General features: G+C 39.5%; 1 protein-coding gene across 5 annotated transcripts in view; it reads right to left on the reverse strand.

The window, feature by feature from the left end:
• Window positions 1-13500, reverse strand: part of FOCAD (focadhesin) — a 137815-nt gene that overhangs the window by 32742 nt on the left and 91573 nt on the right. For all 5 annotated transcript variants that reach the window (XM_075739233.1, XM_075739232.1, XM_075739229.1 and 2 more), the window contains 5 exons: window positions 9414-9506; window positions 7143-7231; window positions 4956-4997; window positions 2326-2434; window positions 329-445 (listed from right to left, as the gene is read on the reverse strand). In XM_075739233.1, coding sequence (XP_075595348.1) covers window positions 329-445; window positions 2326-2434; window positions 4956-4997; window positions 7143-7231; window positions 9414-9506 — 450 coding nt within the window. The remainder of the gene's footprint in view (window positions 1-328; window positions 446-2325; window positions 2435-4955; window positions 4998-7142; window positions 7232-9413; window positions 9507-13500) is intronic.

Below are 13500 nucleotides of genomic sequence, written 5' to 3' on the forward strand. Positions count from 1 at the left end.
CAAAAGTTTGATAGTGTGGCCTGAGAAGAGTCTGTTCATGTTAGAACAGACATACATACACACCAAATATTCCAGGTTTTGAAGGTTTTTTTTAGTTTTTAAAATTTCCTCCATTCACGTATCCTCACATGTGGTTTTTACTATTTTGGTAATAAACAAAAACTCCAGGCAAACCCAAATATAAGCAGAAAACACAATGAAAGAAAAAGAATGAGATTCTCCTGTATTACAACTACTACAGGGCAAACAGAACCAGGAAACTCCACATTAAGAGCTCCAGGTATGAAATACAGATATATTCTCTTGCCTTTAACACCACAACATGTACCTGGTAGAACCATGGGAAAACTTGACCTTTAGGGCGATAGCGGCTATTCACAATACTAAAGAGGGTCTCTGTGACCATAGATATCCAGTGTTTCATGGGAAGAAAATCAGGTTCAGTCTGCAAAAATCAAACCAAAATATTCATTGTTATTTTTTCTTAAATCAGGTCCTACCTGAACAGAAGCTCAGCAGCTGATGTTCTAGCTATGATCCATCAGGAATGAGATTATTTTGTCACTCTTATGTACAGTAAGTAGCACAACTTACTTGCCAATGCTGACAGTACTTTTGGTCAGGTACTATTCAGTGAAAGCAAAAATTATAGTTGTAAGAGAGCCTCACAACAACAGCAGGGGAAAAACCAAAACACATTCACAGCTCTGAACTCTTGCAGCTCAGTCTAAGTTACTGAATCCTTTCAGCCCAAGGCATAAATTAAATGCAGCCACAAAAAAGGAGTATGACTATTTGAGTAGTTACACTATTTTGACTTAGTTATAAAGTACAAAACCCTCCAAAGATATCTAGGCTAAGCATTTTAGTCTCTTGAATTATGTCAGGAATACCTAAATTCTACTGAGGTAGCTACCCCATAGAGGCAAACAAAAGGCATTTAAAAATTAGGACTCTGTCTCCCCACACATTTATTTACAGGTTTGGCCAAAAATAAAAGGTATTACAAAAATGTACCATACAAGGCTCCTCACACATAAAAAAAAACCCCCAGCAATCTCAACTTGCCCTGTGACAAAAAAAAAAATTCATGTCATAAATAATCCATGTCATGAATAAGATACAGTTCAACTGCTGCTACCTAGAAATGGGTACCTTGAACTCTGATCCACTCGGTTGCTAACAAGCTGTGAGTTTCCCATTACATATGTGGCTCAAAAACCTTTTAGCTCTAAGTAGAATTCAAATAAACATGGGGGCAAGGATGGCAAGCCAATGCATTTTTCTCAGATTTAACGAGCAGTATATTAGCTAGTCTTAACAGAAGGAACAAAATAGCAGTGAATGACTACCCAAACAGTTTGCAACAAATATCTCAGTCTATCCAATGCTGAGCAATTATGGATGAATGTAGCTTTTCAGCATGGAAATGGGTTACTGACATGTTTTCACACCTGTGGAAAAAAAACCTCAACTAGAAAAAATTCTTCCCTCCCTCACTATTTTACATTTCTACATAAGTTGTTAAGCTTCCTTCTGTGAGCAACTCTTTATACACTTGTGTTCTGTCACACTATGACGCTCTTCCACCATTAGCCAGGTCAAAAAAGTTTCATTCAAAATGGTCTTCAAAGAGAATAGGTAAAAAAACCTGAATGAGTACACCCCACCCCCCAAAAAAAGATTTTCAGGCCACTAGAAAACACAACAATAACAAAAATGAATAAAAGGGCTCTCAGAGCATTACCCTCCTTTCCTTGCAAGCCTTATGCACCCTAAGCTTTCTGGATCCATTAGCAAAAGTTGTCCATATCAGTGTATGGGTTTGACCCAGCCTACAACAGATACCCATTGATCTGAGCTTTTCTTTGGCTGATTTGTTGGTTTTAAGATCTTTCTTATCCCTGCACAGAAAACTTGGACTATCACAGTTGGTGAAACATTACAAGGCGCTGTGCTGATGCCAAAATAGGATGTGTGTAGAGTATGCCACCTTAAAACACTCTGTTGTACCTAAGAGATGAGAAAAGAGGCTGGCTGGGTTTCAGTGTTCACTAGACCTCTATCTCATCTGTCAGAACCAACAAATAAATGTGTTAGTGTTTCAATGCGTTAGTATTTCTTGTGAGAAGGCACATACATGCCCTGGCTACTTTTGTATAGATCACACAGCAGCCACCAGATGGCATTCACTGAGCAGGGTGAAATTTGAACTTCAAAATGTGAAGTACTTCACATCCATTCACCAGCCTCCCCAAACACCTGGTCATATTGCTTCATTATATCCCACTAAGAGTAGAGAATCTCTTTCCCAGACTGACTCACCTCAGGCATCCCTTCAGTGTCTGAGGAAAGGCTGCTTTCATACTTGGCTACAGCAACCGCAAGACCAGTTAAGGCAAAAATAGAGTTTCCTTTCACCACTGGGCTGTCTCTGGACAGGAAAAGGCAAACAGTTAAAAAGCGTCATAGAGATGCAGGCAACAAAACGTGTCTCAATGCAGGAGTTATGCTACAGGTGGTCCAGGAGGGAAGGCCTTTGCACCTAGCAACTTTATTGGGCTGTCTTCTAGCTCAGCAAAAGTCTATTGCATATCATCTCCACAAATCAGAGAAAGAATGGGGCACAGAAGTGTTTCAATCTTTTTTCATGTTTGTCTTTTATGTGAAGCCTAGCACACACAAAGTTGTATAAAAACAGAATCCTGAAGTTTTTAAGAAGAACTGCCACCCTGCAGAGCAAGTTGCACTCACAGAAATGCACCAGTTACTCTTAGTTAGCACCATCTCTACACAGGACAACACAAAAAGCTCTTAAAATAGAGAATGCTAGACAGGCAAGTGGCCACTTCGCTGCAACAGCATCTGTTCAGGAGATTTAGCAGAGCAGCCATCACTGAATTCTCAGCTTAAGAAAAAAAGTTTTGAATTACTTCCCTATGCTATGAAAACATTAACATCATGGGAAATTACAGGTTTCAAAGAGTACTAACTTCTATCACAGTGCAAACCTTTACTTTTAAGGAACTCATGGAAAAAAATCTGCCACCTACAAATAAGAGAGAGAATATAATTGTGTTCAGTTTCATGAAAAGGTAGATGTTGATATCCCAGTCATTCCCAGAGAAAAACATTGCAATTTAATTCTGCAGGAACTCTCTTAGTTGTTTTACAATAGCAGCTGAAGAATACAAGTGTAATAGACCACTTACAGTCTTACACTAGCCAGTACACAGTGTACCACACTTTTTGCAAAATTCTTCCATTTCTAAAAACTTCCTCAACTGTTGTTGTAAAAATACACCCACACTGCAAATTTAGGCATTTGTTCCAGAGCCAAAGATCTCATTTTCACAATTAAAATATTTTCTGGATTTCTGGTTTGCTTTTTAAAATAACACACATAGGTCTTAGTGGAATGTCAATGACCTCTCCTGTTTGGAATACTGAAACTATTTCCTTTCAGATAAGAGATACCTACAAATAATTACAACTAGGTGTTTAGTTAAGTTCTTTGAAATCTCCCCTTATCTTTTCCCTTAAATAATTTCCTAATCTATGTATAGAACCTTTGTTGTTATTGATCACCAACTTCTAAAAGGTTACATTTCATGATGTACCTCAGAGAGAAACTTTAAATACACACTCATGAAAGCTGAATGCTTTAGATTTATTGAAGGTAAAGATCATCATCCTAACAAGCCCCAGGAGTAAGAAGAGCAGTGTCTTACTCTTTATTGAACAGATGGGGAAAAAACCTGAGTATTTTCTTAAAAGAAAGTCATAAACACAAGAAGTTCTAGAGATGTGATCTATGCACAGGAAATCCTTCTGCTGTTACCTAAAGAAAATTCAGCACTCCCTCCCAAATTAGGAAATGCTTCTACCTCAACTAGTTTTGCTAATGAACTTCTAGAACTAAAATCATAATTTTAATTCTGAGACAGAGAATATGATATATTTGAAGTTTATTATTTTGTTCCTCCTTTATTTATCTCTTTCTACTACCTTACCTTAACACAGGTATTTATTGAGTAGCTAAAATATCAAACATCTTCAAATTTCATCCCTCTAACTGACTCCTTCACTGACGTGCAAGGAAATGGAGCAGCTGGGATTATTTGAAATAACTGAACGACGATAAGTTTAAAAAAGAAAAAGTTCAAACCTTTATGGAAAGTCTTAATTAAAATCTCCAAAACTCTCAACTCACAAAAGTATTTCAAATTAGCCTTTTACATATTTACAAGAATATCAACGTTGAAGTGGTCTGTAATTCTTTCAAGGATGACATCTTTATGATTTAAGATTTTCTAAGTACTTGTTCTTACACAGATTCACTATTTGTGATGCTTTTTCTTAACATTGTGCAAGTGGCCAATTTCAGGTTAACCAAGGGCAAAGCATAATAGGAAGCTACCTGCCAGCAGGGAGCAAAAGGAAGATGTCAAACCACTTTCGCAGCCTGTGAAGGAAGGTTAGAATACTTATTGCTGCCTGAAAGCTGTGTGCCAATTCTAACAGCAAATAAACAAGCCTGTCACAATCTGAAAACATCTAATTTCCTGTCTTTGGGGGCATCTGGGCACAAGAAAGACACCTTAACAGAAAGTGGGACAGTTTTGAAGAGCCCATACTCCACTAAAGACCACCCAACTTCTAGATAAATGAAGCTACTCGAGGCAAACAGTCTACTAGTTAAAAAAAGAACAGACTTATCGTGCATGTAACACTACTCAGGCTTTACTCAAAGCATTAGGCATCAGCTTTTCTAATAGACACAGCCAGTGATAAAAATCTCAAAGCCACCACTCAAAGGTGCAAAAAAGTTCCCTTCCTGAACAGCAGTCACGTAAAATCATGAAACTGGCAGATAACCAATTGCAAAAATTATCCTACATCTTCTGCCACAAATGAGAACTCATTCTCATCTGTAATAAATCAGCAGTTCTTACTTGGAAGCACCTTTGATGACATCAGTCAACATATCTCTGACCCTGCAACAGAAACAGAAAGAATTTATACCATATTCATTATATTAGTGTGAACTCAGCTAATTTCCTCTTATGCCTTACACATGATCATTCTAGGTTAACAATTATCTCATCTAGCTATCAGAATACTTAGCACAAATTAATCACAAGCATTAAAACTGTACAAAAACCTGACATTTCTTCACGCCTATGTGCACTACCAATGTTCTAAAAAAGGCTCTTATCTGACTTCATACCGTTTTTTGTAAAATGTGGGTTCATGCAATAGCCATAAATGTGTTCTTTGAGATGTTACACATAAGTTCCTAGATCACCGTGCTATGCCTTAGCATAGTAAAATGAGAATGTTCTACAATGGACAACCATAACAATTTACTATACTCCTGGAAACTACTATGGGCAGTTATGTAATCTGAATCCATTCAAATGAAAGCCATAGGAGTAGTTACAATTTCTTACATATTACTGTAGTTAATTTATAATAGGCTACTTGTCTTCATGTGTTTAATTTTGCATTCATATCAAGACAGAAATAGAGACGCTGTGAATCTTATATATTGCCAGGTTTGGATGAAGGAAGAGATTCTCTATATGACAACATAAAATAACCATCCTGGCCATGACTGTCATTGTACAGAAAAAGATAACACTCCAATCACAGTTCCACATGTGATTAGAAGACTAAAAATGCATGCCTCATAAAACAGGGCTATATGTTATAAAACTGAGTTATACTCAGGCTTTAAAAGAAACCTACTCAGGGTTTCCTTCATAACCACACTGGTTTTACACACCGTTTCAAACCCACCTACACTAGAAACACACCAACTTCGCAACAGAAACACTTACACCAATGCAAAATTCCACAGTACTTATACAGTAAAGCATTAACACTGAAGTTTATATCAAGCTGTCCACAATAAGGTTAGACCCTGTGTGCAACGCAAAAGCTTAATGGATACTGAAGTTAAAGCCCTGAAGCACCAAGCAATCAAGGGGAAATGGGAAAAGACATGAAAGCTAATACCAGGCTCCTAGTTCATTTACTGCTTTGATTTCTCCACTGTTAAAGGGAATTCTGTTCATTTTTGACATAGCTTACATTAGCACTATTTAGGAAATAAAAAGCAGAAATTGGTTCAGGAGAAATCTACAAAAGCAGCATTGCTATAGGCATTCTTCTCATCTGGAAAATGTTTTTTCTTTATACCCTATCAGGAAAGGGATTGGGCAGAGCAACAACAGAAAATTTTGCCACTGCTACATAAAGAATCTCTTCTACAATACCATCATTTTGGATCTTACTATGAAACCCTCTAATCTAGACTTAGCTGGAATAAAAAAACAGACCCAGATTTTGTATTTCTGTTGAGTTGGACTTAGTAAATACCTTTTAGACTGAAATGGGCAAAGGGCATTTTGGTTTTGTTTGTACATACGTTGTTCCCAATGCACTTAGGACAAGCACAGAAACAGATACTTATACTCTCCATGGATAAATAATTATTTCTTTCTGTGAGGCCCCCCACTTCCCATCTCATCCCCCTGGCCATGCACATACATGGCTAAATACCAACAGACTGAGACACACTCCTCAGCTGACTGAAACAAGTAGTTAAGGACGTGGATCAGGGTGTGCACCAGGTGCTTGGTTTAAACAACATTCTCAGGCTCAACATGGCCAACTTACCATATGAACTGAGATGTGTCTCAGTTCACTACAACATACATCGTACCATGGCTTACATTTATTTTATCAAGCCCCTTTGAGTGAGACAGCTCACTTAGTCTCCACAAGTAAGTTTTGCTCTTTGCATAATCCTTCTGCTTCAACATGACAGAAAACAAATTCAGTTTTCCATTCCTTCCAGTTGCTTACCCTACAAAGTTTCAGACACTGTAGAGGGGAAGGTACATGCGAACCTGTGCATATGGGAACCCTTACAGATAGTTACCCATTAGTCTGTTTCTCCACACACCTCCGCCGTGATCACTGTACCTGGTGGGGTTTTTATGGTTGGGGGGTTTTTTTGTTTGTTTTTTAATTAGTGCTCATACAGTCTTTAAACTTGCAAAACCAAGTCTTGCCCTCCTCTGCCCCCTTCCTTGCCATTAGAAGTGATCAGGAGCAGACAGGCACTTCCTTACCAGAGCCAGGCTGTAAATTGTTTGTACTGCACCTCTTCAGGATCCTCTTTTCCATGTTTTAACTGCATCTCCAGCTCTGCCTGCCTCCCCTGCAGAATTACAGAATAAGTCAGAGGTGGATCTTACATAGCCAATCATCACAAGATTTCTTCAGAGAACACTTAGGTAATGGATGTAGCCTTTTAGTTGAGGACTACTTCACAAGTGAACTTAACTACTTTTGATATGGCATCCCATTGTAATACAGAATATATTAAAAGAAATTTTTTTTTTAAATTCTGAGTGAGGAAAACAAACTGCAGATGGCACAAATGGCCACAGATACTGAGACATCTCTCCTAGACAAGTTCCTCTGGGAAGACGTACAACAAGCAGGGAATGAAATTTAGAAGCCTGCTTGCTAAAATGGATTCTAACAGCAAAACATCACTTTCTTGATCCACTACTTAAAGCAGAATTCCTCATTTTTTTCCTTTCTATGACCCCAACCTCCCTTTGACCTCCTATAACAGTTCTTTAAAGGAGATGATATGGATTCTGGCCTCTAACAATTGTTATCTAAACACAGTAAGCAGCTTTGCTTTATGTTCAATCTCCAGCCATGAGACAACTACATGCCAACTTAACTTAGGTTGTTGGTTACTGCTCCTTAGTAGGTTATTAAGCCTTATGTGAAAAATATAAGCACACAGGTTTTTCAGGTTTCGAACACTTGCAGTTTGAGTCTGCATTCTCTGAGAATACAAGAGAGTCAACCCCGTAAATCCAGATGTCACTCAAAAGGTGACTCACAGAGATTAAAGGAGCAGACACAACACACCAACTAAAGAGAAGGCTGCATAAAAACTATGCAAAAACCTACAGCAATTTTCCCCAACACAAAAAACATTGACTGAAGTTCTGTCCTAAATCAATACCTGTAGGATCATCATGATGAATTTTATTTCAGTCTCAAAAACATGCTGAATGCACACACTGGCAGAAGTGCTTCAGTCCATGAGTAGACATAATAAAAGATAAGAGGACGTTCAGGTGTCCAAAGGGAAAAAAATCCTCACATAAGTGTTCTGACAAACTGTACTCTGTGAATGTCTGACTCCAAACTGTGGAAATGATTACTCTACTAGCTGTTCAGAAATACTGAATTATTTACTATCCAGACTACACATACTGTAGACTCTCGGCCATCTCAGATGAAATGTATGACAAGCATAAGGAGTAAGTAAGGTCTCAGAAAAAAAAAAGTCTCCAGTGAGGGACTTCAGAAGCAACAAAAATAGGTTCGATTGCCCTGTAAAATGGCACAAATCCTGGAGAGGCTTTCAGAAACAAGTCTGGTAAACACCAAGCTGCTTGGGAAATCTTGCCTCAGAGGGGAAGCAGAATAGGAAAGTACTTAAATGCAAGCAACAATGGCCCCCTCTGTAGTTACAAGCTAAAACTGCAATTTGAATAGCAGCTACCTGCTTTGTAATGGGACTGGTTAGGTTTAGAATCTGATATTTTGCTGATGGCCAAGATAAAATTTGTTTTGAAAATGTTAGAGAAGCGTATGTTTTGCTGCACAGCAAAAGCTTCTAGAATTCGCTCAGCAACCTGAGCTGCTCATGCTGAAAGCAGCTGATGTGGCCTGGAAATATACAACAAATAAGCACTTCTAGTAGCACAAATAGAGCCTTCTAGAAGGCAGCTATTTGTTAAATTTTTTTTCGATCAGTTCCCTGTTGAAACACTGAATGACACTACATTGCTCTAGATATGAGGTCAGCTAACCTAATGAAAGAGAGGTTTAAAGATATTTCCTAATCATTAGATAGGGTAGAAAAATGAAAAGACAAGTCCCTCACAGTGTGACAGCATTACATTCTGGTTAACGGAAGTTCTAGTTAATTAATCATTCCTCAGTAGCTTCTGTCTCCTTTGTGATACTATCATTACAAAATTCCTACCCAAAATAATAGGCTAGACCTCTAGTTAAAATTTCATATTCTAAAAATTCTAAGAACTGACACATTCTGCAACTTGACACAGGAATAAGACTGCAAGAACTTGAACTGTAAGCAGAAGTTATACTTCTCCAAAGTATCCCAGACTGTGCTGCCATCAACTGAAGACTCGCTTTCATTTCCTTTTCACAAATTTTATTATTAAACACCTCAAGCGTTATTTTTAAATTATTGTAACTTGCATGGATACTCTTGCTGGTAAAAATTAATGCTCATTCAAGTGGCATCAGTTTTATGTGCACAATATTATGCACCTTGAAATTACCTGCAGGACTGCACTGTAGGTTCGACTCATAAATCCTAACCAGGACTGTGGCAGCAGTATGGAGCGGTGCCATTCAGAAGGCTGAATGTTAACCTGTGCAACACACCAGAAAGGGTAGAAATAGTTACATGAAGTCTAGTATATGCAGAATGTATGTTCTCCAACCTGTGATTTGCAGGCAATCATTTGCTCACATGCATAGGACGTTACATATGGCTGTAGGAAACTAAAATGATAATGTACTTTGTTCTCCTTTCCGGTTTTACCCATAACAAATTACTTTCAACTTCATTAGCCAGGCCAGACAAAACCAGTTGCTTCAGGTCGTTCTAAAGATAATTGGTCTCAGAGAGAGCAGTGGAATTGCATGTGGCAATAAGCACAACACTTAGTAGCACTAGTAGACAAAAATATATACATAACAAAATATGTTAGTCCAGTTTATGTTTGTCATAGTTTTTGTAAATCTTAGGTGCTTCTAAAAGCTTTAGACACTCAAAATAAATATAAGTAGATGACAATCTAAATACAGGGGAGATTATTCAAAAGGATTTAGTATCCATGACTGGGCTATATATAACTATGTTCAAGTACATAGTTCAAACTTCCTTTAAGGAAAGGAATTTTTTAAAAAAGAATCACAAAGTTTCTTGCTAGGAAGCACCAGTACATAATTAACAGGAGGAAAACACCACCTCAGAGAGTTTAAAGAAATACGCAACAGCTCTCCCTGCCTGCCTCCAAATCTCACACAGGTATGACAGCCTCAACTTCACAACAAAAGAAAAACTCAGTCAACTACACGATCTGATGCATGTGCACAGACTTTCCTCAGGAGCCCAAAGTTTCTCTCTTCAGCAAGTACTACAGCAAACTGACTCAGACTTTTTCAGAGCGTGTTGAAAACCAAAAATGAAGTCAAGTGATCTCAGTAACAACCAATTTTCTACCCCTTGGTAGCTTAATGAAGTAATTACAGGGGTAGGTTAAACAAATGGGTCACAAATTCAAGGCCACCAAAAAAGGCTTTCCAGACATCAGAGTCCTGCATGATATATGTACCTCTCCCCCTCCACAATTTGCATCTTATGCAATTTATAAATCACAATGTATTAATGAACAAAAAATATGTATCACAACTAATGAGAAGAGTCTCTATTTCCCTCTCTCCATGACTGCCTTAATTGCAGCAACATTTTATTAAAGAAAGATAGGAGTTCAAGTGTTTTAAATTACTGTGTTTTCAGACTCACAAACAACAGAAGCTCCTTAATTAAAATGGTGGGTGTGCATTGTTCTATCTCTTCACACTCCATGGTAGGCATACAGAATTGACGTTTCTTGCTACCATCCAATTATTTGCACTGTCTGCCTCTACCAAAAAGATGAAAAAAATGCCATCACAGCCATTTGGATTCCACTGGAAATAAGTTATTCAATCTCAGCACTTTCCAGGGTAATCAGTTTTTAATAAAGGGAAGGCAAACATATCAGGTTGACGTGAGACGGGATATATCTCAGTATCTGCTGTTTAAGGCCTACACTTTCTAAATTAAAAGAACATGTCAGACTCCTCCAGTTATGGAACAAGCCTGTGAGCTGTGATCAAATTGTGCAAAGCCCACCTAGAGTAACTACTTTTGCCAGGCTTAATCCCAGACGTTTATTCTTCTTTTTTATTTCCCCTATTTTATTTTATTACAGACTAGTCACTGTTGACATGTAAAACACTTTATGCCTCAAGGTATGCAAACCCCTCCTTCCTCCATCATGTGCTCCACTGGCCTCCTCTGTACAGAATGGTTAACCAAGACAAACAACTGAACTCCCCTTGTCTGTTAATTATCTTCCTAAACCTCCCTGGTTCATCTCCTCTTTTTTTATGCCACTCATGATCTACATAAAGCAGTCAATATTCTTTCTTTACATGGATCTTATAACAAAAAAGGACCATGCTAAAGCTTCATGCCCACTGTCAGAGGTAAACTTAAACCTATTTTAAGTAAGTACTAATACATCTATACGAATAAATACAATCTAAAAGACAATCAATCAAAAGAGATGATCTTCTCTCCCCCATAGCCAATACAAATGCACCGTGCAGAAAAAAGAAATCTCATCTTTAAATAACCCTGTAACACTAGCCCTTCCTTTTTAGCCAAAATTTTATTAACATACCCTGTGTCATGTCTGCTCATCAATTCCTCCAAGCAGTCAAGGCCACAGAACGGTTTGCCTCAGGTTCCTGAGGCATCTGCAGCAACTCCAGTCTTCCCCTTTGCCTCTACTCTGAAACTATTTTAGACTTGTGCATTTAGATTTGTCTGGTGTGGTGGTTTAGCCCCAGATGGCAGCTAAGCAGCACGCAGCTGCTTGCTCACCCCTCCCCCCTAAGGGAATGGGAAGGAGAATGGAAAAAAAACTTGTGGGTTGAGGTAAAGGCAGTTTAGGATAACAAAGGAAGAGAATAATAACAGTAATAACAACAACAATAATAAAACAAGTTATGCACCAATGCAATTGCTCACCACATGTGGAAGGAAAATAAAACAACTCCGAGCTCAAGATCGGTGCATCCCAAAGAACAGGAAATCAAGCAAAGGAGGCAGGAGACCTGCATGGATGACCAAGAAGCTTCTGGAAAAACTCAAAGGGAAGAAGGAGGTTTACAGAATGTGGAAAAAGGGAGTGGACACTTGGGAGGAATATAGGGATGTTGTCAGAGAATGTAGGGATGCAACAAGGAAGGCTAAGGCCCATTTGGAATTAAAACTGGCAAGGGATGTCAAGGACAACAAGAAGGGCTTTTTCAAACACATCAGCAGCAAAAGGAAGACTAGGAAAAATACAAATGCTGATGAGGAGGGTGCCATGCTGACAGAGGATACAGAGGAGGTGGAGTTACCGAATGCCTTCTTTGCTAAAGTCTTTACTGCTAAGGCTGGCCCTCCAGGAAACCCAGACCCTGGAGGCAGGAAAGTCTAGAGAAAGGAAGACCTTCCCTTAGTCAAGGAGGATCGGTTAGAGAACATCTAGGCAATCTCGACATCCAGAAATCCATGCACCCTGATGGGATGCACCCAAGAGCGCTCAGGGAGCTGGCAGATGTTATTGCTAGGGTTCTCTCAGTCATCTTTGAAAGGTCATGGAGAACAGGAGAGGTGCCCGAGTACTGGAGGAAAGCCAGTGTCACTACGGTCTTCAAAAAGGGCAAGAAGGAGGACCTAGGAAACTACAGCCAGTCAGCCTCACCTCCATTCCCAGAGAGGTGATGGAGCAGCTTATTCTGGGGGTTACCAATAAGCATGTGGAGGAGAGGAAGGTTATTGGGAGTGGTTAACATGGATTCACCAAAGGGAAATCATGCCTGACCAATCTGATAGCCTTCTATGATGGCATGACTGGCTGAGGGGATGAAGAGAGAGCAGTGGATGTTGTCTACCTTGACTTCAGTAAGGCTTCTGACACCGTCTCTCATAACATCCTCATAAGCAAGATTAGGAAGCGTGGGTTGGATGATTAGTGAGGTGGGTAGAGAACTGGCTGAATGCAGAGCCCAGAGGGTTGTGATAAGTGGCCCAGAGTCTAGTTGGAGGTCTGTAGCTAGTGGTGTGCCCCAAGGGTCAGTGCTTGGTTCAGTCCTATTCAACATATTCATCAATGATCTGGATGAGGGGACAGAGTATACCCTCAGCAAATTTGCTGATGACAGAAAACTGGGAGGAGTGGCCGATACACTAGAAGGCTGCGCTGCCATTCAGTGAGATCCAGGCAGACTAGAGGACTGAGCAAAGACGAACCAAATGAAATTCAACAAGGGCAAGTGTAGGGTCCTGCACCTAGGGAGGAATTACCCCATGCACCAGTACAGGTTACAGGTTGACCTGCTGGGAAGTAGCTCTGCAGAGAAGAACCTGGGATTCCTGGTGGACAAGCAGCTCTCCATAAGCCAGCAATGCACCCCTGTGGCCAAGACGGCCACTGGGATCCTGGGGTGCATTAAGAAGAGTGTGGCCAGCAGGTCGAGGGAGGTTATCCTCCCCCTCTACTCTGCCCTGGTGAGGCCACATCTGGAGTCCTGTGTCCA

The sequence above is a fragment of the Balearica regulorum genome, chromosome Z, assembly GCF_011004875.1.
Source record: "Balearica regulorum gibbericeps isolate bBalReg1 chromosome Z, bBalReg1.pri, whole genome shotgun sequence".
Classification (NCBI taxonomy): domain Eukaryota; kingdom Metazoa; phylum Chordata; class Aves; order Gruiformes; family Gruidae; genus Balearica; species Balearica regulorum.